A 21815-nucleotide genomic window follows, 5' to 3' on the forward strand; every position below is an offset into this window, starting at 1 on the left:
GCGCCCAGGACGAGAATCTCAATTCTGCCCCAGGTCACCCTGGACTCCTCCCACTGCCCCTGCTTTCTCTGTCCCCTAGTTGCATCCGTCCTCCCCCCAACAGCTCCGGTGAATGGAACTCATGAACAGGTAGCACCGTGCTCTGGACAGAAGGGTACATGCCGTGTGTCAACATTCACCAAGCTGGACACTTCAGATACGCCTTTCGGAAGGTTGCCTATGTCTCACTATTAAATGTAAAATGAAACAAAGTCTTCAACGGCTTGGCATTCAACTCAGAATAAAACTCCCAACACCTCCCACAGACACAGGACTCCATCCAGGAGCTGGCCTCTGCCCCCAGTCTCATCCTGTCCCTCCCCGACCTGCTCCAGGGCGCAGGCTCCCTGGTTTCTCGGTTCCTTTATGTAACCCCGATCCCGTTCCTTTATAGAAAGTTTCCTCTGCCTGGAATTCTCTTTCTGGGCCTTCTTCCTGGTGTGTCCTCAGAGGGCCCCCAAACCAGCAGACCTACAGCAAATTCCCCTCTTTCTTGTTTGTTCTTAGCCTCCCTGGTTATGTCTGACAGGGCACTTACTAAAATTTCCTGCTAGAATTTTCACTTATGTTTCAGTGTTTTTTCTATGGTTTTGTTCTCCCCTGAGATAGACGGCATGTTTATCCCACGAACTCCCAGACGCCCCTGACCTGCAGTCACAGTTTCCAGCTCACAGACAGCATTGCATCAAGATTTCCTGGACCAAAAAAAAAAAAAAAAAAAAAAATTTCCTGGACCCACGAGTAAAGTGCTGTAACAAGGCCACCAAGTGGGTTTTCTCATCCCTGTGTTTCAGACAAGGACACTGAGAGTCAGAGCACCCAGGTGCTTCCTCAAGGACAAGTGCCCGGCACCTGCTCTGTACCAGGCGCTGCTGGAAGCACTTTCGTACTTTAACATATTTAATTTTCATGGGAGAAGGTGGGACTGGTGCACCCATTCTACAGATGAGGAAGCCAAGCACAGAAGTAGCAAGTAAAGAGATGAAAATGGCAAACGCAGGACTTCAAGCCAAGGTCCATCAGCCTAAACATCCGAGCACTGACCTATGATACAAACTGCTGGGCCTCAGAAGTCGAGATGAAAAAAGAGAAAAAAAAAAAAGAGAGGGAGAGGGAGGGAGGGAGGAAGGGAGGGAAGGAGGAAGAAAATTCTCTATAGCTCAGAATTTTAAAAGATCTGCACGTTCACTACAGACTTACTGGCTCCTTTTTTTTTTTTTTTATGCTCAAGGCCCTTTGGGGCCTCCAGCCAACAACAGTCTCATGGACATCATGCTGGACACCACTGGCCAGGCCCTGCTCATCCGCCCAGTGACAACGGAAAATGCTGCAGAGGCTGACTGTTTGACACTGGAATCCTCAGTTGCTGAGCCAGGGATCCTAATTAGACGTTTCTGGTCATCCCTCCCTGAAGGTGGGCTACGGTGTCAAGTTCATGCAGAGCAAGGAGGAGGGGGAGAAGCGGACTCCGGGCGTCAATTCAGACCCCAGCCGGCCTGGGCCGCCCTCCCTGTGACCCCAGCACCTCTTCAGCGCTGGTGTCTGGGGCCTGGTCTCAATGGATCAAGGTCACTGCAGTCCATCTTACCTCTAAGTTCCAGTGTGCAAAGATACAGTGCTGAACTGGTTATTTTCACTTTCTAGGCCAAGATTTTTGCATCCGGGACAGGGAGGAGGTGTGAGACCGTGGGACTGGGCACCGGGGCTCGCTGGGCTGGACTCCGAAAGGCGGCTTTGCTTTCTCTGGGCTCTGGCCGAGGCCTCTCTGAAGTGGGGCACGTGGGGACCGGGCCTAGACTTAACTCGGGTCTCAGGATCCACAGACAGTTGCGGACTCTTTGCCACGTGCCCATGGGGGAGATATGTCCTGCCCACATCCACACAGCCGGTGGACAGCAGAGCTGGGTTTACAACCCAGGCCTGCTGTATCTCAGAAAGCATATTCTTTCAACCCCATTTTGTTGCCTCCCTGACAAAAAGGAGACAAAGAGAAAACAGAGGGGGAGGACAGGCCAAGGGACCACACCCACTCAGACCCCATGCTCCTCTTCTAAGCCACTCTGGACTTTCTCGCCCAAGCAGCCCACTTCCACTTCCAGAGGTACAGCGGTTGCCCACCTGCTCTCCCGAGTGGATCATGCAATCCCCGGGCCCAGGGGCTGTGAGGGGCAACCGTATGTGGGGTATGCGGACAGAGCTTGACCTCGTATCCTGGGGTGTCCTTGCCCCCATGAGGCCCCCATGAGTCAAGCCCAAGTGAACAGGACGTGTGAAGAGAAGGGGGCTGGGTGGACTGGGGCCAGGGTGTGACCCTCCCGGGCCGCCGTGTCCTGGATGCCACTGGAAGGGGAGGTACCACCCGTCTCCCAGGCCCACGCTAGGGGGATGGGACGTGTTTCCCGGGACAGTTTTTACACTTGATGGGTGACTTATAAATACAGACTGCACAGCAGGCAGGCTTCCTTTTGCTCTCCTGCTCCAGGCTCATGGGTCAGCGCCGCCCCCGTGCCGCGCAGGGTTCCGTCAAGGCGAGCAGAGGTCACTGGAGGTGATCAGCCCTGCATCCCGACCTCCTGTAACTGAGGGTTCCACTCCCTCCGCCAGCACAGGCTGCTCTGCCCCGGCCCATGGGTGCCTCGTGGGCAGCCCAACCCGAGCACAGGGCAGAATCTGGGGCCCAAGGCAGACGCGGGTGCAGCAGGAAACACCCAGGCCGAGCACGCGCTGAGGGACGCCGGGCCCGCCCTGCAGGGGAGCTGGCGTCCCCACCGGCCTGGCCCCCTCAGGGACCCTCCAAGAGCACCAGTTATCACTGTCCCCTCTTTGGTCACTTATCCTGACACTTATCCTGGTTGTTAGACTGATGCAAAGAACAGGAGCCTTTACTGAAAACAAGCAAACAAAAACGCACTATGTGTCCGTTACTAGATCAAGCAAAATTGGCTACTTCCAGAAAATAAGAGTAGGTATTTCACAAGTGCAGACAGACACTCAAAAGGCACTGATTTTTAATACAGCTATATTTTTCTAAGCAGCTGCATGTAGCCTGTTCCAAGGTGAGGGGCAGGAGGGAGGGGTTTTTGCTGTGCTGACCGCCCCGTCTAGGTTCACGTGTGTGTGTGTGTGTGTGTGTGTGTGTGTGTGTATGGGGGGGAGGGGGCACATGTGTACACCCATGTGTATGTATGAGTGGGCATGGGTGACTGTGTCTGTGTGCCTGTGTGTGCGTGACTTTGTGTTTCTGCTTGTGTTTGTATATGGATAAACGCAAAGAAACCAGAGTCTGTGTAATTAAAAGGACAAAGACAGACACATTTTACAGCAGAACAAGTCACGGAGAACATACTGCTTTGACAACTGTTTTCCTTCAGGCTTCCACGAAGCGTGAGGCTGTTATCAGAAGCATCGCAATTAATCAGCCACACTTCTTGGAAAGCCCCCGACATCGTGTAAGCCCCGTGCCCCACTCGCCCTCTCGCAAGTGTGAATCCAGCTCGGCCAGGACAAGGTTCACTGCAGGATGTGAGAGACACTCAGAAACGCAGAATTTCTCCATGTATTTAACTATACAGATGTGTATTTATATACAGACTGTGTATACGCGTGTATACATTTTGCAAGTGCCAATTTCACTGTGGCCACTATATTTTATCCCTTTATCAACTCAAAACGAAAGCCACTGTGGGAAATGCACAGTCGAACCTCCCTGAGCTGGAATTCCTTGCATGACGATACCAGTAAACGAGACGGTCACGCCTACGTGGATGCATTCTCTGCCTGGGATGCTACCAGGCACAAAGAGTGCCGTGGCTGGCACCGGCCCCACAGCCGGGCAGTGGCAAAGGGAGGACACAGGTTCACAGCTGACCTTCAAAGTCCTTTCTAGTCCCACTCGGCGCATGAATCCTCGTCCAAGACCTGGGATGGTAGGAGGACTTTCTAGGATACATGGGTCGCCCCTAAAACTGACAAGATGAGAAGGCACCCGTAATGCAATGGCACACGGACAGGGGAGGGGATTACGCAGGACGGTGATGGAGACACAGAAGGGAAGGGGCCTCCAGGAGGGTCCCCACCCACCCCACTCAGCACTCCATGGGACACCCTCTCCAGGGTCACCCCAGGAGTTAGTGGCAGCGACTTCAGATTCCCAGCCATCACGTCAGAACCCACTATCAGGGGTCGGCAATCTTCTTCTCTCAAGAGCCAGACGGTAGATACTTCAGATCTTGTGGGCCACGTGGTCTCTGTCACAACTACTCAGCTGGCGGTTGTGCCGACAGAGCCACAGACAACGTGTAAAGAAGCTGACGTGAAGTACATCTTCCAATAAAACTCAGTCTGTAAAACGTTCTGCCTGGTGGGATGTGGCCTGTGGGGAGGGGTTTGGCACCCCGTGCGCTAGATCAAGGACAGTCTCGCCTTCCTGGACAGGCCAGTTTCCTTTACAGAACTCACAGCAGATGAACTTCTAGACTCTGCTTGATTCCCTCCTGTGACGGGGAGCTCAGATCCAGTCATGTCATGTCTGGGAACTTTGGTTTTTGACATTTTTCATACAGATTTGCCATAAAAATACTAAGTATGATAATAACAGCACAATAAAAACAGTAAGAACCACAGTAAATTATTCACCAGGTTGGTAAATACCACAATTTTACAGATAAGGAGACCAAGGCTCAGGCAGGTGCACACTCCAGCCCAGGGACCCCCAGCTGGCAGACGGCAGAGCTGGGATTCCATCCAGCCCCCGTGCCACAGATGAGAGGTCCCGGCAGTGCTGCGCCTGAATGATGGTGGGCACTAACTCTGTGCCAGGCTACAAAGGGAGCCTTTGATGTGCGTGTTCTCTTGGCTCTAGAAAGCAGGCAGTCATATTACTGTCTTCATTTACAGGGAAAACTAAAGCTTAAACAAGTAATCTGTCAAACAGGGAAACCTGTATTTAACGGGGGCTTTTAGACCTCAGCCCATCTGCTGAACCCTGAGGCTGCATCATCGCAGCTCCCGAGGGACAGAGGGCAGGCTATGAACTCAGGCCTTCCCTGAGCTCTCATCCTGTAATCCTCTCACATGCCCGAAATTATGCGTTCTCAAAGGGGGTAATGTTGCCTCCAAGGAGGTAAAACTGGCTTCGAGGGAGCGGGTAAAAAAAAACCTCAGCGATTTCAACAGTCTGCGGCTCTCCAAAGTTCAACCTTACCCGACAGCATAAACAGACTGACAGTTAGGTGTGGTATTACCATTCCAGAGAAGGAGGCAATTAGAGGACAAAAACCACTTATACAGCAAGTCCCCTACAGTAAACCTTCAAGTTGCGAACTTCCAAAGATGCAAACGCGCATCTGGTTCCAGCAAGGAGCCAGAACCCGTGCCATCAGCGTCAGGCGTGAGTGAAATGGCAGCTTGCCCTCCGCCTCCTATCGCTGACGACCCTTCAGCTCTACCATCTCCCACCTCCTCTCCCTCCTCCCGTCAGTAACTCTTCTGGCCTGTTCACCCGATGATGCCAGCCCCTGTTTGCCAGCTGCTGTACTGTACTACTGTACTTTTCCAGGTACTGTACTGTAAGATTAACAATGTTTCATCTTTAGTGTGTTTGTTTTTATGTATTATTTGTGTGAAAAGTATTATAAACCTAGTACAGTACAGTACTGTATAGCCGATTGTGTTGGTTGGGTACCTAGCCCAACTTTGCTGGACTTAACGAACAAACTGGACTCACGAACGCGCTCTCGGAACGGAACCTGTTTGTGTGCAGGAGACTTACTGTATAGGTTCCCTCAAAAGGAGGTCGGGAAATACTGCCTTAAGTGAAGCGTATAAGCTCAGTCACCTTTCTGAAAAGTAATATATACATACACATATACACACACAGATAGAGACAGATGAAAATATAAACATACATACATAAAAATCATACACACCACAAAGGTACATGGTAAGAGCAGACAGTCGTAGAGCGTGTGCTCAGGGCCACCACTGTGCTAAGCGCTTTCCACGTCCCAACCCTTAGATCTTCACAACACTCTACAAGGTAGAAATCTCACCATCATCCTCTTTGTACCAATGAACATGCAAGGCAGAAAGAGGTTAGGGAACTGGCCTGAAGCTTCACCCAGGGAGAGGAGGCAGGGCTGGGCCGCTGCAGGCACTGGGGCTGAACCAGCATGCGCCACGGCCTCCGCCGCCAGCCCACGGGCTGCACTGTGGGAATCACGGTGCACATGCAAACCTCCTCTGGGAATGCACCTGCCGGGACAAATCCACACGGAGCTCAGTACTAAAAGTGCTGCCGCCATGAGAAACCAGAACCCAGAAGCAGAGAGAGCGACGGGCAGGCTGGGGAGAACTCAGGACACGAGGGTGCCTGCCCCTCACGTGGGGCGGGACACACGGGTTAGAAAGTGTGGACGAGATGAGCCGCGTCCCCTGGACCAGCGGAGGCTGGAGGCAGAAGAGCTGGGGTTTTTACAGGGGGTCACGCAGATGCAGCCGAGAAAGGAGTCAGGCAGGAGCCTCGTCAGGCTTGGGCCTGGCTGGGCAGAGCTGGGAGACTATTTCTTCTTCCTTGATGCACACAAATGAAAAATTAACGACGGGTGGGGTTTAGTTTTCCATCACTTTCAGTAATTTTCTAATAAAATTCCCCAGTACATAATCAGAATTAAGTAACCTGATGACTATTTCCAGGGGGTGACCTCAGTCATGACAAGTTTACCCGGGAGGCGCTCCCAGTGACCTCTGGGCCAAGGGCGGGGCCCCAGCCCTGCTTCCCGAGGCTGGTGTGGCCCCGAGAGCCAGGCCACAGGCATCCGCGTGGCAGCTCCTAACCCACAGCTGAGGCGGCCGCTGATTCTGCCCGGGCTTCAGGCCCACCCAGAGGACAAGCTGGGCGGGTCGCCTCGTGGGAACACGTGCTCCCAGATACATGTGTGTGTATGAGAGGGTATGTACGATTTATGGGGGGGTGGTGTATGTGTGGTGCATGTGCATAGGCACGCACGCACGTATGTGTGTGCTGAGTTCACCTCTGAGTCTCCAGGCCACGCAGAGGGACGTGGGGATGGAGACAGGGGTGGGGACAGGAGGACTTGGTCACTGGGGACAAGGCCACCAGCAGGGCTGTCCCCTCTCTGATGACTACGAGACTCAGGTCCTGAGGGAGACGGACCCAAAGAAACTCCCAGGCTGGACACGCCACCCAGACATGCCAACAGCCAGCCCCAGGCTCCCCGTGGGTGTTATCTCTGGGCCGTCGAGGGGACAGCCTATTCCAGGGGGTTGAGGTGCGCTCTGTTTCTGGCTGGTTCCTGGCCTCCTCCTGGCATGTGGACTTGGGAGAGTTGAGCTGCAGAGCTAAGCCCTCGACATGTGCCCCCGACAGTGGGGGTGGTAACAACGCTCCCCTCGTGGGCACTGTGACTGCCCCTGCCGCCAGCCTGGCCCCCGGCACCTGCTCCTCCAGCATCAGGACCACGCCTCCTGCAAGCCCTTGGCTTTGGCACTTGCCTCTCCCTGGAACTCTGGGCCCATGGATCTTTTCCTGGATCAACTCAGGCCTTCCTAAACCTCCCACCTGAGACCCTTTGTCACATGGCCCTGCTCTACTCCCTTCAAAGCACTTACCACGCTATGAAATCACCTTCCCGCTTACTTGATTTTTTTTTTTTCTCCATCTCCCTTCCTTTCTGGAAAGTATTGCCCTAAAAGCAGGATCGCAGGTGAATCATTCACCATCGTGATCCCCTCGCCTCACAACAATGTCTGGGAGATAAGAGGGGAACAAACAATCTGTGCTGAAGAAAAAGCCAACAGTGCAGTAAAGACCCCTGAGACCTGCACCGCTGTGAGCTGGTGTCCTGCAAGGTCTATCTAGCCTGGTCCCAGTGACACAAATAAGTTGTGTTATTTACTCAAACTGTTTTCTGCTACAAGAAGAAAAAAGCATAGAACAGATTTTCAAGCGAACCTAACGATTCCCTCATCTGAAGGTGCAGTGGTCTGTGACAGCCACGGTCAAAAGCAAGAAAGAGCCTCTCAAGGAATCTCAGCACCCGCCCGCAGACTGACCTCACTTACGATCACAGCGGCTGAATCTGTGAGCGGGTCTAACCAGTACAGGAAGCTGAGACTCTCCTCGGAGTGGCAGGGGACACACGCAGAGTCACGCACTCTCAAAATGCGGGGCTGGGGTAGAGATGCCGACGTTTTTCCAGTGTGAACTGCAGGAGAACAATAAAATCCATCCCCGCCTCACACCAAACAAGCCTCTCTCTCTCCCTCCCTCTCTCTCTCCCTCTCTCTCTCTGTGTGTCGTCGTGGAAAGTATTGCATCCAGTAGACAAAACTCACTGGAACAGCACATGGACACACAACACACAGAGAGAGAGGGAGGCTTTGTGTCATGAACCAGAGAGGCACAAGGGGCCGCTTCTGTGCCCTCATCCACACTAACACCCAAGGGCTAAAGGGCAGGCAGAGGGGAGTCAGGGCCACAAACAGCGTCCCCAGAATAGAAGTAGGCAGAGGCTCCCCCAGCTGCGGCCACTGGCATGCCACAAGCTCACTGACAGCCACACCACCAGCTATATAAAGGTTGTTTCGTGGCCACGACTGAGCCTGGGGGAGAGAAAGCTCTTAATTACAGACGAGGCTCTGGGGCTGGGCCTCCGCCCCATGCTCTGCGGGAAGCCAGGCTGAGGTCCAGTCCCCTGGGAACTTCATCAGGTCACAGAGGGGCAGGAACTGATGCCGTGACACGGAGGTGCTTCCCTGGATGAGCCCAAGGCCAGGGGGACAGTGAGCCACGGGCTAGAGCAGATCTCAGGGGAGGCCACTGGGTGAGGCCACGGGAGTCGCGATGCTAGAAAATGCATCTCTGATGACACTGCCATGCATGACTGCTGCTGCTGCTGTCGCTATTCCACTCCTAGGTGTGCACGTGATCTTTCGTTTATGGAACAGGGATGATGATTTCTTCAAGTACAGTGAGCTTCATTTGTCATTTCAACAAACAGCCACTGGTCACCGTGCATGAGCCAGGCCTGGGCCAGGCACTGGGCGGGCTCAATAATTAGACATCCAATAGGATTACAGAAGGATAGCTTGAAAAAACTCAGACTCGCAGGCAGCAGATTCTGAGCTATGTGAAGAGCTGAAAGCCTGGTTCCCTGTGATCCCGGAGAAGCCACTCAGCCCCTCAGTGCCATCAGCAACAGAAGAGGAAAAAGCAGAAAACTGATTTAGGGGGCTGGGGTGAGGCTTCAATGCCGTGGTGGATTTAAACGTGCTTCCTAAACATCCACGGTGACCAGAAAGAACTCAGGCCCTGCGCTCAAACAGAACGGGGTTAAACTCCCAGCTCTGCTCCCTGCCGGCGGGGCCTCCTCGGGGAGGGATCCTAAGCAGCCACCTCACCGACCAATCAGGAGTGGCTAAGGTATCAACGCCAACGTAAGTGTTGTGCACATTACTTCTGAGAACGGATGGACACACAGGGTAAGCCATAAATGTGTTAGAGAAAAATCAACTGGTAGCACTAAGTTATCCTATTTGCAGCTATGACTTAGGAAGCAGGCTATGCCCAGGAATTCTGCTCTAGGCGGTGGTGAACGACGGCATCCTGAGGCCTGAGAAAAAGGACAGGTCAGGTCCACGGGTGGTCCAGGAGCAATCTGGACAAAGAGAAGCTTCCGCAATGGCCACCCTGAAGAAGCGCTGCCCAATCCCAGGCCTGGTCCTGTCCCCACGTCACCCCTCCTCTGCTCACACGGTCACTCCCAGCTGGGCTTCCAGGCCAGACCAGCCACTGCCTCCAGACCCCAGCCTGTGCTGCCTCAGGAGCGGGGCCGCCACACTGGCCCCTCGCTTCCTGTGCACTGACCTGGGGCTCAGCTTCCCCTCTGTCCCCCAGAACTGCCCTTCCCCCCTTCTGTAGCCAGGCTGGCTGGAAAGCATGGGCTCTAGAAGCAACCAAACCTCAGTTTTCCGGCTGCAGCACCAGCATCACAGAAGAAGAAAAAGGGAAAAGGAGGAGGAAGCAGAAGAGGAGAAGAGCCTCACAGGTAAGCGTCATACGTAAAGTTAGATCTTCTAGGAGCCGCAATTTTTAAAAAGTAGAAAGAACCAGGTGAGATTGATTTTAGGAATATATTGTATAAACCCTAAATTTCCGAAATATTATCATTTAAATATGTAATCAATATATATAAAAAAATATGCATGAGATGCTTTACTCTCTTTTTCATGCCACGCCCACAAAATCTGGCGTGTATGTCACTCACAGCACTTCTCAGTTCAGACCAGCCCCAGATTGGTCAGTGCCCACATGCGATGGCCGGCACGGGTCTAGAGCACTGGTGGCTTCCCCACGTGCAAAACGCCAGCAGGGACACCCACCCCCCGGCCACGCCAACCGGGCTGGGTGGGGACAGAGCGAGAGTGTAACGCAAAGACCCTCATCAGCCTTCAGAGCCTTTGGTGCCCAGAGAACAGCAGACTCTCTCAGTGCTGTTTACCGCCCAGGGAGCCGGGTCAGGGCCCTCTTCCTCCGCATCTGTCCTGTCATGGGAAGATTCAGCTCATCCCGGCCTGCCTCCTCCAGACCCTCACCAGCCTTCAAAATCCAAACAGACATTTCTCCAAAGAAGATGTACAGATTGCCAACACACACATGAAAGGATGCTCAACATCACTAATCATTAGAGAAATGCAAGTCAAAACTACAACGAGGGGCTTCCCTGGTGGTGCAGTGGTTGAGAATCCGCCTGCCAATGCAGGGGACACAGGTTCGAGCCCTGGTCTGGGAAGATCCCACATGCCGCGGAGCAACTGGGCCCGTGAGCCACATTACTGAGCCTGTGCGTCTGGAGCCTGTGCTCCCCAACAAGAGAGGCCACGATAGTGAGAGGTCCGTGCACCGCGATGAAGAATGGCCCCCGCTCGCCGCAACTAGAGAAAGCCCTCGCACAGAAATGAAGACCCAACACAGCCAAAAATAAATAAATAAATTAATTTAAAAAACCCAAAAACAAACAAACAAACAAAAAAAACAATTGATCACAAATACAGTCCTCCAGTTTAAAAAAAAAAAAAAAAAAAACTACAACGAGGCATCACCTCACACCAGTCAGAATGGTCATCATCAAAAAAGCTACAAACAATAAATGCTGAAGAGGGTGTGGAGAAAACGGAACCCTCTTGCCCTGTTAGTGGGAATGTAAATTGATACAGCCACTATGGAGAACAGTATGAAGGTTCCTTAAAAAACTAAAAATAGAACTACCATAAAACCCAGCAATCCCACTACTAGGCATATATCCTGAGAAAACCATAATTCAAAAAGAGTCATGTACCACAGTGTTCATTGCAGCACTATTTACAATAGCCAGGACATGGAAGCAACCTAAGTGTCCATCGACAGATGAATGGATAAAGAAGATGTGACACATATATACAGTGGAATATTACTCAGCCATAAAAAGAAATGAAATCGAGTTATTTGTAGTGAGGTGGACGGACCTAGAGTCTGTCATACAGAGTGAAGTAAGTCAGAAAGAGAAAAAGAAATATGTATGCTAACACATATATACGGAATCTAAAAAAAAAAAAAAAAAAAAAAAAAAGGTTCTGAAGAACCATTGCAGGACAGGAATAAAGACGCAGACGCAGAGAATGGACTTGAGGACACGGGGAGGGGGAAGGGTAAGCTGGGACGAAGTGAGAGAGTGGCATGGACATATATACACTACCAAATATAAAACAGATAGCTAGTGGGAAGCAGCCACAAAGCACAGGGAGATCAGCTTGGTGCTTTGTGACCACCTAGAGGGGTGGGATAGGGAGGGTGGGAGGGAGACGCAAGAGAGAGGAGATATGGGGATATACGTATATGTATAGCTGATTCACTTTCTTATAAAGCAGAAACTAACACACCATTGTAAAACAATTATATTCCAATAAAGATGTTTAAAAAAATAAAATAAAGGTTTTGTTTTTAAAGGGGAAAAAAAAAATCCAACCGTTTGTCTCTGCTTACCAAAATACGCAAAAGTGAAACACTCAGTTATTGCTGGCTATGAGTTCAGATTTGCTGAATACTCTGATTCTTTGCATTTGCGAGGCAGTAGATCATTGCGTGAGTGCTTCTGATGTGCACAGCACAACAAGTACAATAGCAAGCACAGAACTAACTGCCAGGCCGCTGCTCTTGATTTCTTTTAAACAATATTTAGGCAGCTCCTCCTACATACCAGGCTCTGTTTCAGGCACTGGCACCGCAAGAAACAGACTTTCCCTCGTGAAGCTTATATTCTTATATGTGAAGGCAGCTCCTAGGCAGATAAACTAACAGAAATTTCCAGTGGCAGGTGGTAACCAGCATGCACAGTCCATGGTGTAATAATCTGTCACTGTCCTGCTGCCTCCAGTAGATAAAAGCTTCTCAAGGACAAAAGAAGATCAGATCCATCACTGCATCCTGGACACCTGGCGTGTGCCCAGCAGAGGACTCACTCATGTGTGATTGCTGAATGAATGAGTGAACGAACGAATGGATGGATGGATGGACTGAACTGAACCAATGCTTACAACACGTGGTTGGGTTGAAGTTGAATGAATGAACGGATTAGCTGTTGAATGAATGAATGAATGAGGGGGTTGGGTGGACTGATCATGACACCAAAACCCCACATTGTTAGTCTACGATTTCGCAGATCATCAGTGTGAAGCCCCTGTCAGAACAGCTCTGATTCAGGCCGTGAAGTCACCCATAGGTACCCTCCCTGTGCCAAAAGATTTCTAGCTGTTTGGATGCTGTGATGCTCCTTGATTTAATCTACTACGTGCTTTCCACTATGTTACTGTTAGCTCTTTTATTTGTTTTGCTTTGTTTCTAATTGAAGCAATTGTGCAGAGATTTTGCTTCGTCTGTCCCCAGAACAGAGCAGACCCTCTCAGCCTACAGCTGTATTTACAAAACGGATTCCCTTTAGATGACTAAGAATAACTTGAATCTTCCTCTATTCAGGCATTCGGAGAAGCCTGTCTAGAGAGAATCGTGGGTTTCTCCTAATGTTATCACGGTGGATGTGTGGCGTGCTGGGTGGGCTTGCAGCCCTTTCCCCGTGGGTACAGCCCCCGGTGTTTCTGCCTGGGTCAGACCCCTTTCCTTGAGGGAGGAGAGGCGGTAATTAACTCCACTCCCCAGCGTCAAACAGGGTCCTGTGGTTTAGGCCCCAGACAGTCAGCCTGTTTCCACTTGGAGGCCACAGCGATGGGCTGGGAACAGTCGCAGGGCCTACAGGGGTCCAGTCAGACTGAACCCGGGCCTGTGGGTCACCCTCTCCTCTCCTGGGTCCAAGGACTCTCGCGACTCCGAGGTCACTCAGAGCTGTCTTGTGCTGGCAGCTCCTTTTCCCTCCCACACCCCTGCTCTCCTTCTCTGTCTTGCTCTGAGCCCAGGAGGCTGGCCCCTGTCACCGTATCACCTGGCCCCTTTGCTGACCGGTGTCGGATGAGGTCAGGCCAACGGGAAGTGCCAGCCAAGCGGGCAGGGAGTGAGGCAGGGGCTCCTTTCCCGCTCCCTCTGGGTCATGGATGAGTGGGCAGCCGTGCTCCTCCCTGAGGTGAGGAGACTACAGCTCATGACGGGCAGCCCCTCCCCACCCACGGGCCCCAGCATCATTTCCATCCCTGCTACCAGCTGGCTTCTCCTGCTGCTGGTTCCCGGTGCCTCGGCATCCCTCGGTGACCTCAGTCTTCCCTAAACAGAACCCCCACCAGCATCTCTTCAGTCAACACTGGTCACTGCCGGGACCCCGACACACACATCAGCTAAGATCAGAATTAACACCAAGAAAGAAGAGCCTAGCAACAGGGAGAGCGAGAGGGCCTGGTCTCACCGCTCGAGGCTGCCTGACCTCTGGCCTCTTCATCCTGTGTGACGTCAGTTTGCTTTACGCTTTAAGCAAGTTAGAGTGGGGTTTTCTGTTACCTGTGATCATCGTCCCTGACTCAGACCCAAGGTCAGTGGTGCTGAAATCTGTGTTCTGGGGGCACAGGGGGATGAGGCCAGCATGCGGAGGCTGAAGGCCCGGACCCTGTGCCCAGCCCCGCCGTTGTATTAACCGGGCAACGTGACCCAGTGACCTGACCTCTCCAGGGTTGTCGGAACCAGTCCCAAAACCATCCCCTGGGCACAGAAGTTCTTCAGAATCTAGATTCTGCTCTGCCAAGATGCAGAACCAGTTTGAACCCAGGCTGGCAGGATGACGAAATGCCAGAGGGTAGGGTCTAGAAGCAGCCTTGCTTCCTAGGTCCCTGGATCAAGGCTCTGGGATGGCAGTTGGGCGCTCATGGACCCTGAGCCACCACGTTGGATGTCTGCCCCTTGGCTAGGCCCGTGACCTAGCGTCAGGCCCTTGTCAGCCCGGATTTCTTGAGCATATGCACCTAGATCCAGCCTTCGCCTGGCCCTGCCTGGGCTGTTCCTTCTGCCTTCCTCCTCTTCCCCAGTGTGGCCCCATCACCTCTCCGGCCTACCGCTGAGGGCCCAGAAGCCCATGATCTCAGCATTCTAAATGCCCTCAGCAGCAAAAAGAAGAGCATCTGTATCTTAGGAGGTTGTAATGAGGGTCAAATGAAGTCACTAAGGAAGTCTATGGCCAATGAATTGCACACTGTAGAGTAGGTGACTGTCTCTCAGCCCTCTGGGCATCAATTTCCTCATCTGTAAAATGGGCCTCGGCATCAATGTGCCATCCACCCCACCACCATTCTCTGAATTTCCCCAGCAGTCTTGTGAAGGGGCTCCCTTTTGCTTGCTGTCCTGCCAGCATTCCATTCTGCATAATGATCTGACCATGTCACGCCCTGCAAAGAACCCTCCAATGCCTCGCCTTGCACACAAGGCCCTCCTTTATCTAGGCCTTGACAATCACACAAAGCCACCATCCTCCACTCTGCTCCTTTCCTCTGGCCATTTCCAGTTCATTGACTAAGTGCGGCCACCTCATCCTGAAGCTCGCGCTCTGTCTTCTAGACTAAGTGTCACCTCCTCCAGGAAGCCCTCCCTCTTCTCAGGGTCACCATCCACCAAAACCACAGCAGGACCCCACCCATCACATTCCTTTTTTGGTGTCTTTTCCACCATCTAGACTAGGAAAGCTTTAGGGCAGGTGCTGTGTCATATCTTTTTCTATAGGCTCAGAAGTCAGCACGAGGCCACACAAACATTAGACCCCCAGTAAGTATCTATGAATAAGTAAGCAGAGAAAAAGCCGCAGAGCGGTAAAGAAACCGAGGGCATCCAGTCTCAGATATGAGTCAGCTGCAAGCCCGGCCCAGCCCTGGGACAAGGCCCCTGCCTCTCTGGCCAGCTCCTCTCACTGCCCGTCCTTCCTCCACTGCCCCAGGCCCCTGCCCCTGCCTAGGTGCGACCCTCTGGGCTGCCCCACCCAGGGCGCAGTCCCCCAGAAAAGTCAGCAAGACAGAGGCTGACACTCTGCTCCCTGCCCCTGCCTGGGCCCTGGAGGCAGAAGTTGTCCGGCAAGGAGGAAATATCACCCCAGTGAAGCAGGCAGAGGCTGAACCTGCAGAAAGGCTGGCACAAGAGAAACTCACTTCACTCCTCCTGTCCTGGAGAGGGGGCTGGCCTCAGAATGACCCCACTAGGGTCCTGGAGGTCAGCCGTCCAGGTCAGAGCCCCAGGGGCCACTGGATCTCTGCCCGTTGTCTGCCCCCTCCGCCCACATACTCCTTCCTCTCCCATCCTCCATCCCCAGCCACAGTCAAGATTCCAGGCAAATAACTCGGAGGCCTCGGGTGATCTCAGGGGGCACCAGGTCAAGAGCCCTCGGCCTCTGGGACCAGCAGTGGGCTCCTCGGACTCCGCTGTCCTGCCGGCATTCCATTCTGCACAAAGATCTGACCATGTCACGCCCTGCCCAGACTGACTCGGGCAGTTCCCAAAGGCGGTCTGTGACCCCGTTCTTCCATGACCTCTCACTGCGACCCCTCAGGAGAGAAGCAGGACCCGACATCTCTCAGCTCTGCGTGCAGATATTCTGGCGAGGCCTCTGCAGGCACCTGCTCTGACTTAACAGCCCTGGGAGGCCAGTGGATGGTCCCTATTGCAGACATGAAGCTGCAACTCAAGAGACGTAACCAGTCTCCGAGTATCTCAGACTGGGCGGGGGTCAGAACCCAGCTCTCTTTAATTTTCTTTCCACCTCTGCCTCCCTGGACGCGGGGCCCACGGGGCAGGACCCTGGGTGATGGGCCCGGACTGGGGGTGGGGAATTCTCAGTTACTGAGCTGGCCGGGTGGCCTCGGGCCCCCCCTCTGCGGTGCAGCCGGGTCCCGCCCCGCCCCGCCCCGCCCCGCGCGCGGGTCCCTACTCACTCTCGCACAGGCGGCGCCGCAGCTTGCCCCAGATCTTGTCGATGGCGTCGAAGTCCGACACGTGGAAGACGTGCGCGGCCCTGGGCTCGGAGGCGATCTCCTCCAGCTCCTCCCGCAGCGCCTCGCCCACGCCCACGGCGAAGATGCGGATGCCCGCGCGGTGCGCGGCAGCGGCGGCGGGCAGCACCAGGTCCTGGCTGCGGCCGTCGGTCAGCAGGATGGCCACCTGCTTGAAGGCGCGGTCCCCGGGGCGGCCGCCGGCCCACGGCGCGAAGCTGTGCCGCGTGACGTAGCGCAGCGCGTCGCCCGTGTGCGTGTGGCCGCCGTGGTAGGCCAGCTGCCGCGCCGCCGCCTTGACCTCGGCCCGTGAGCCGAAGCGGCCCAGCTCGAAGGCAGTGGTCGGCCGGTCGCTGTAGTGCACGACGCCCACGCGGGTGCGGTCCGGGCCCACCTCGAACGTGTCCACCAGGTTGGCCACCCACTGCCGGACCTTCTCGAAGTTCTCCTTGCCCACGCTCGAGGAGGCGTCCAGGAGGAAGACCAGGTCGTAGTGGACGCTTTTGCAACCTGCAGGGGCGACAAGAAGGGCGACGGGGGCCGCTGGGTCGCGGGAAGGGCACGGTCCTTGTGGGCGGGAGGCGTGGTCATCCGGGTCTCGCCGACCTGCCTCGGGGCCCCGCCCACTCGGCCTCGCGCGGGGTCGGGGGCGTGGCCTCGACTGCTGCCTTAAAGCCCCAACCTCTGGTCCCTAAAGGTCACGTGACCAGAAGTCTCCCCGAGGTGGCTGTGAGGTTCAGCTGCCTATAGATATAGTTAACATATATATTTATATATATAGCTAATATGTATATTTATACAAGTGGATACCGTATATAATTGTATATAAAATATACTAATATAGAACTATATAATTATATGTAGTTTATATATATTTCTAAAAGTGAATAACATATACAATTATATATAATATACTATGTAATGATATATAAAATATATCATATACATAATTATATATAATTATATATGTATATAAGTGAATAATACATATATAATTATATATTACGTATTATATAGACGTTATATAAATATATATGATTATATATATAGTTTATATATTTATATAAGTGAGTAACAATCATGGAACACTACCGTACCCGTTTCTTTATTCCCATTATTTTCGTTCAAAAGTGACTTCGTTATCTTTCAAACTTACTATAAATAATGCACGCCCATTTCAGAAACAGCAGAAAAGGCAATCAAAAAATCTTTAAACGCTCGTATTTCCATCTGCTCAGAGATAACTACTGCTAGTCCACGGTGTATTTATTTATGTTCTGTTTCCATATAGTTATCGATGGAAGTGGGCCTGTACCAGACGCACTGATATATAAGTTGGTTTTACCACATCCAGCGATGCTCTGGGAGCCCATTTCCAGTGTGATAATGCCGGTTTCTATGGCTGCAGAGATTCCACTGCAGGGATGAGCATAATTTACTTATAGCCAGTCCTCTCTTGTCAGATGGTTAAACAGTTCCAAGTATTTCACTATTAGAAATCATATAAGATAGACTGCATTCATATATTTTAGAAGCTCTATAGTGCTCTATAAAAAATATGCTTATACTTTTACAAATATAAATTTTATATAAGCTATGTGATGCTTTTGATTAAACAAAATGCAGCACTATATAATTTATTTCTGATCCTCAGGGCAGCCCTATGCAGAGAGCTTGCTCGTCCCCATTTCACAGTTAGATAATATGAGGAAAAGTGTCTTCTAAACTCCAAAGTGCTGCACAAATATACAGGAGAACCATCAAAATGCCCTTGTCTCGAGTTTTCTGGAATCTGAGTCTTGGCCATGCCAACAGCAGCAGCTGATCAGGCTTTGGGAACACCTGGCACAAGCATCTGATTAGTGAAAATAAAATAAAAACAAACCAAAAGAAGAAAAAGAGTCCCACTTTGTTAAACTGTCCAACTGGCAAAAGTCAGAAAGACCGTGGTAGCCAGTTAGAACATAAGGAGAGTGCCTTTGTGGGCTCAAGAAGTGGCTATGGGGTTTGTCACCCCATTGTCAGGGTCCTAAAAGCCTTTTGCAGAAGAGGGTATCTTTGGATCCACCAATTCCAGATTCAGTGATTTAACTGAAGCAAACTAGCAGATAAATGGAAGGGGAAAAAAATAAAGATGTATAAGGAAGTTCATGGCAGCACTGCCAAGCAAAATTCTGGAGACCACCTCCATGATCACCCATAGGGAACTACTTAAATACTCCTCCTGTGCTCATTCAGTGGGATGCCAGGAAGCCACCACAGCCATGGCCGGGCCCTACAGGAACCCTTATTTACCAATGTGGATACATTTTCCACTCTGTTGTTGGGCATGAAAAGCATGTGTGTCTCTGTGTACCACTGTGTATTCAGGAGAGAAGCTACAAAAAGAAACATGGCTTATTTCTGGCAAGTAGAACCATAAGTGAATTGTATTCTTTTGTACTTCTGATTTTGTGTTTACAAGCAATGCATTATGTTCAAAAAACAGAAAAACAATAAAGCTAGGTATATTTATACACACACACACAACTACTTCTTATTCTGCCCTGAGCCAGTGCCTCCCTTGAATTTTCCACATCTACCTTCCCCTCTAGTTTATAAAATCCAAGTCCGATCCGCAGAGGAGCTGAGATGAATCCCTGCCTTCGCAGGATTGATCCCCTAACAGGATTAGAGCTTTAGAAGTGTGTCCACCCAGATGTGTGGACTCAGAGATAATTCCTGGGGAGTGTTTCTCCTTGACACAAAAGGTCATCCTTTTGTCTTTGGGACAATGATGTCCCAGCCTGATCAGAATAATTGTTGCTACGGGCCAGGGAGGGCCCGCCCTGCGGCTGTAATCCTCTAGGCTGCAGAAGGTTCATATGTGCAAGAGGCCTCGCCAAGGGGCCACTTTCTCCTGGAGGCCAGGGAACAGGCTGGGTCTTGAGCAGGTGAGAATGAAGAGAGATGTGGTGGGAACGGTCCTGGCTTCTGGCCTCGGCTCTGCCACAGGCAAGGGCCCTGTGACCCGGCAGGCGACTGCTTCCCCTGGGCCGCCACTCTGTGAAATGAGGGCACGGACAGAAGGTCCTTGGGCCTTTCCACTTCTGAATTTGATAATCCTGGGTACCGCCTGGGCACGTGGGGTCATCCCAGGGGACACAGAAAGCTCCTAGGAAGCCCCACATTCCTCCCATGAAAACCAGGACGCCCACACTCATCACTGTCTTTCTAGACAGCCGGGCTTTGTGAGGCTCAGGCAAAGCAGAACTTTGTAAAACGATGGAGAAACGCAAGCCTCTGGGGTCTGTTGTTTGTTTTTCGTCTTCTTTGGAGGCCCCGGATAAAGGGCTTGGCTCTGGCTCAGCACTTCTTGTGTCCCCCAGCCTCACGGGGATGGGGGTAAGGGGATAGGAGCCTCTCTCTTTTTTTTCCAACCCTTTTTTAAATTGAAGTATAGTCCATTTACAATATTGTGTTAGTTTCAGGTGTATAGCAAAGTGATTCGGTTATGCATATAGATGTATATATCTATATTCTTTTTAAAAATTCTTTTCCATTATAGATTATTACAAGATATCGAATATAGTTCCCTGTGCTATAAGTAGGTCCTTGTTGTTTACCTATTTTATATACAGCAGTGGGCATCTGTTACCTTAGTTCCTCATCTGTAAAACGGGGGCAGCATTTTACACCCAGCCATATAGTGACAGGCGCTCTCCCTGAGACCTGGTCCAGCTGTGTGCCGTGGACGCAGTGCGCGGGCTCTGGGCTGGGTGCTGTGACACAGACCAGACCAGCTCAGGTCCCTGACCCCTTCCGCATGTCCCCCACTGACAGTGACTCCTCCCAGGAGGCCCTCAGACAGGTGGGCAAACCCTCCTGTCACTTCTCACCCCTTCCCGCCCGGGCCTTCTCTGCTACAATAACTTCCCCGCTTCCCGTCCACTCACTGTCCCAGCCGCCTCTTCCGGCTGGACTCCAGGGCATCCAACGCCCCCCAGGATGTGGTCCAACGTCCTCACAGAGCCAGACAACGCAGCAGGGCACTAACCTGCCCACTGTCCCCAAACCCTGTATGCGCTCAACGGAGACACACCCTCAACACATTCTATGATTGACACAAGATGTGTGTTGAAGCAACCTAAATGTCCATCAACAGAGGAATGGATAAAGAAGATGGGGTACATATATACAGTGGAGTATTACTCAGCCATAAAAAGGAACGAAATAGTGCCATTTGCAGAGACGTGGATAGACCTAGAGACTGTCATACAGAGTGAAGTCAGAAAGAGAAAAACAACCATCATATAATACCACTTATATGTGGAATCTAGAAAAATGGTACAGATGAACTAATTTGCAAAGCAGAAATAGAGACACAGGTATAAAGAACAGACTTAAGGATACCAAGAGGGGAAGGAGGGGGGATGCGATGAATTGGGAGATTGGGATTGACATACACACACTACTGTGTATAAAATAGATAACTAATGAGAAGCTACTTTATAGCACAGGGAACTCTACTCAATGCTCTGTGGTGACCTGAATGGGAAGGAAATCTAAAAAAGAGGGGATATTTGTATACGTATAGCTGATTCACTTTGCTGTACAGCAGAAACTAACACAACATTGCAAAGCAACTATACTCCAATAAAAATTAAAAAAAAAAAAAGAAAAAGGTGTGTGTTCACTGTCACACACATACTCACGCACACATGCACACGCCCCAGCTGCACAACTGATTATGACACACACCAGCTGGGGGACAGCTGACACCTCCCCTGTGATGACCCGCACTCTCTCACGCACAGGCGCTAGCCCACCCCGAGGCCCACGCCCACACGCGCACAGACGCGCACACAGACGGCTCTGTCTTCGGCCTGGCACCGCCTCCAGCCCCACCTGCCCTCTGGGCCTGACAGCTGCTGTCCCCACTCCAGAGCAGCAGCGTCCAGAGGAGATGGGCCACGACGCTCCCTTGCAGGCTGCCCATGGCTCTCTCGTGCTTGGGAACAAGCGTTGCTGGGCCAGGAAGAGACGCCGTTAGGGTCTACTGGAACATGTCCTGTGTGGAGAAAGACACGCCTTTAGAGGAGGGCCCTTGAGCTGAGAAGCTGCAGGAAGTAACCTCTGGGCCTCACGTGGGAGGAATTCCCCAGACCCAGCCTCCCCCTCCTCTTCGCTGCTCAGACTCCACTCTTCACACAGCCAAAGGTGTGACTTTCTAAGAGCAAAGCCCAGTGTTACCTCCCGGTCACTGATTCATCCATCCCTCCCCCCACATCCATCCATTAGCAAATTCGTGTTAAGGACCTGCCAGGCCCCACGTT

The 21815-nt window shown here is 52.0% G+C and overlaps 1 protein-coding gene across 2 annotated transcripts in view; it reads right to left on the reverse strand.

Annotated features, from left to right (window-relative positions):
* The window catches only part of COL22A1 (collagen type XXII alpha 1 chain), a 242295-nt gene extending 220817 nt beyond the window's left edge, over positions 1-21478 (reverse strand). For both annotated transcript variants that reach the window (XM_068525749.1, XM_068525748.1), the window contains exons 1-2: positions 21388-21478; positions 16444-17010 (exon numbers count right to left, since the gene is read on the reverse strand). In XM_068525749.1, coding sequence (XP_068381850.1) covers positions 16444-17010; positions 21388-21478 — 658 coding nt within the window. The remainder of the gene's footprint in view (positions 1-16443; positions 17011-21387) is intronic.
* Positions 21479-21815: the final 337 nt, after the last annotated feature.

Source organism: Eschrichtius robustus, chromosome 17, assembly GCF_028021215.1.
Source record: "Eschrichtius robustus isolate mEscRob2 chromosome 17, mEscRob2.pri, whole genome shotgun sequence".
NCBI lineage: Eukaryota > Metazoa > Chordata > Mammalia > Artiodactyla > Eschrichtiidae > Eschrichtius > Eschrichtius robustus.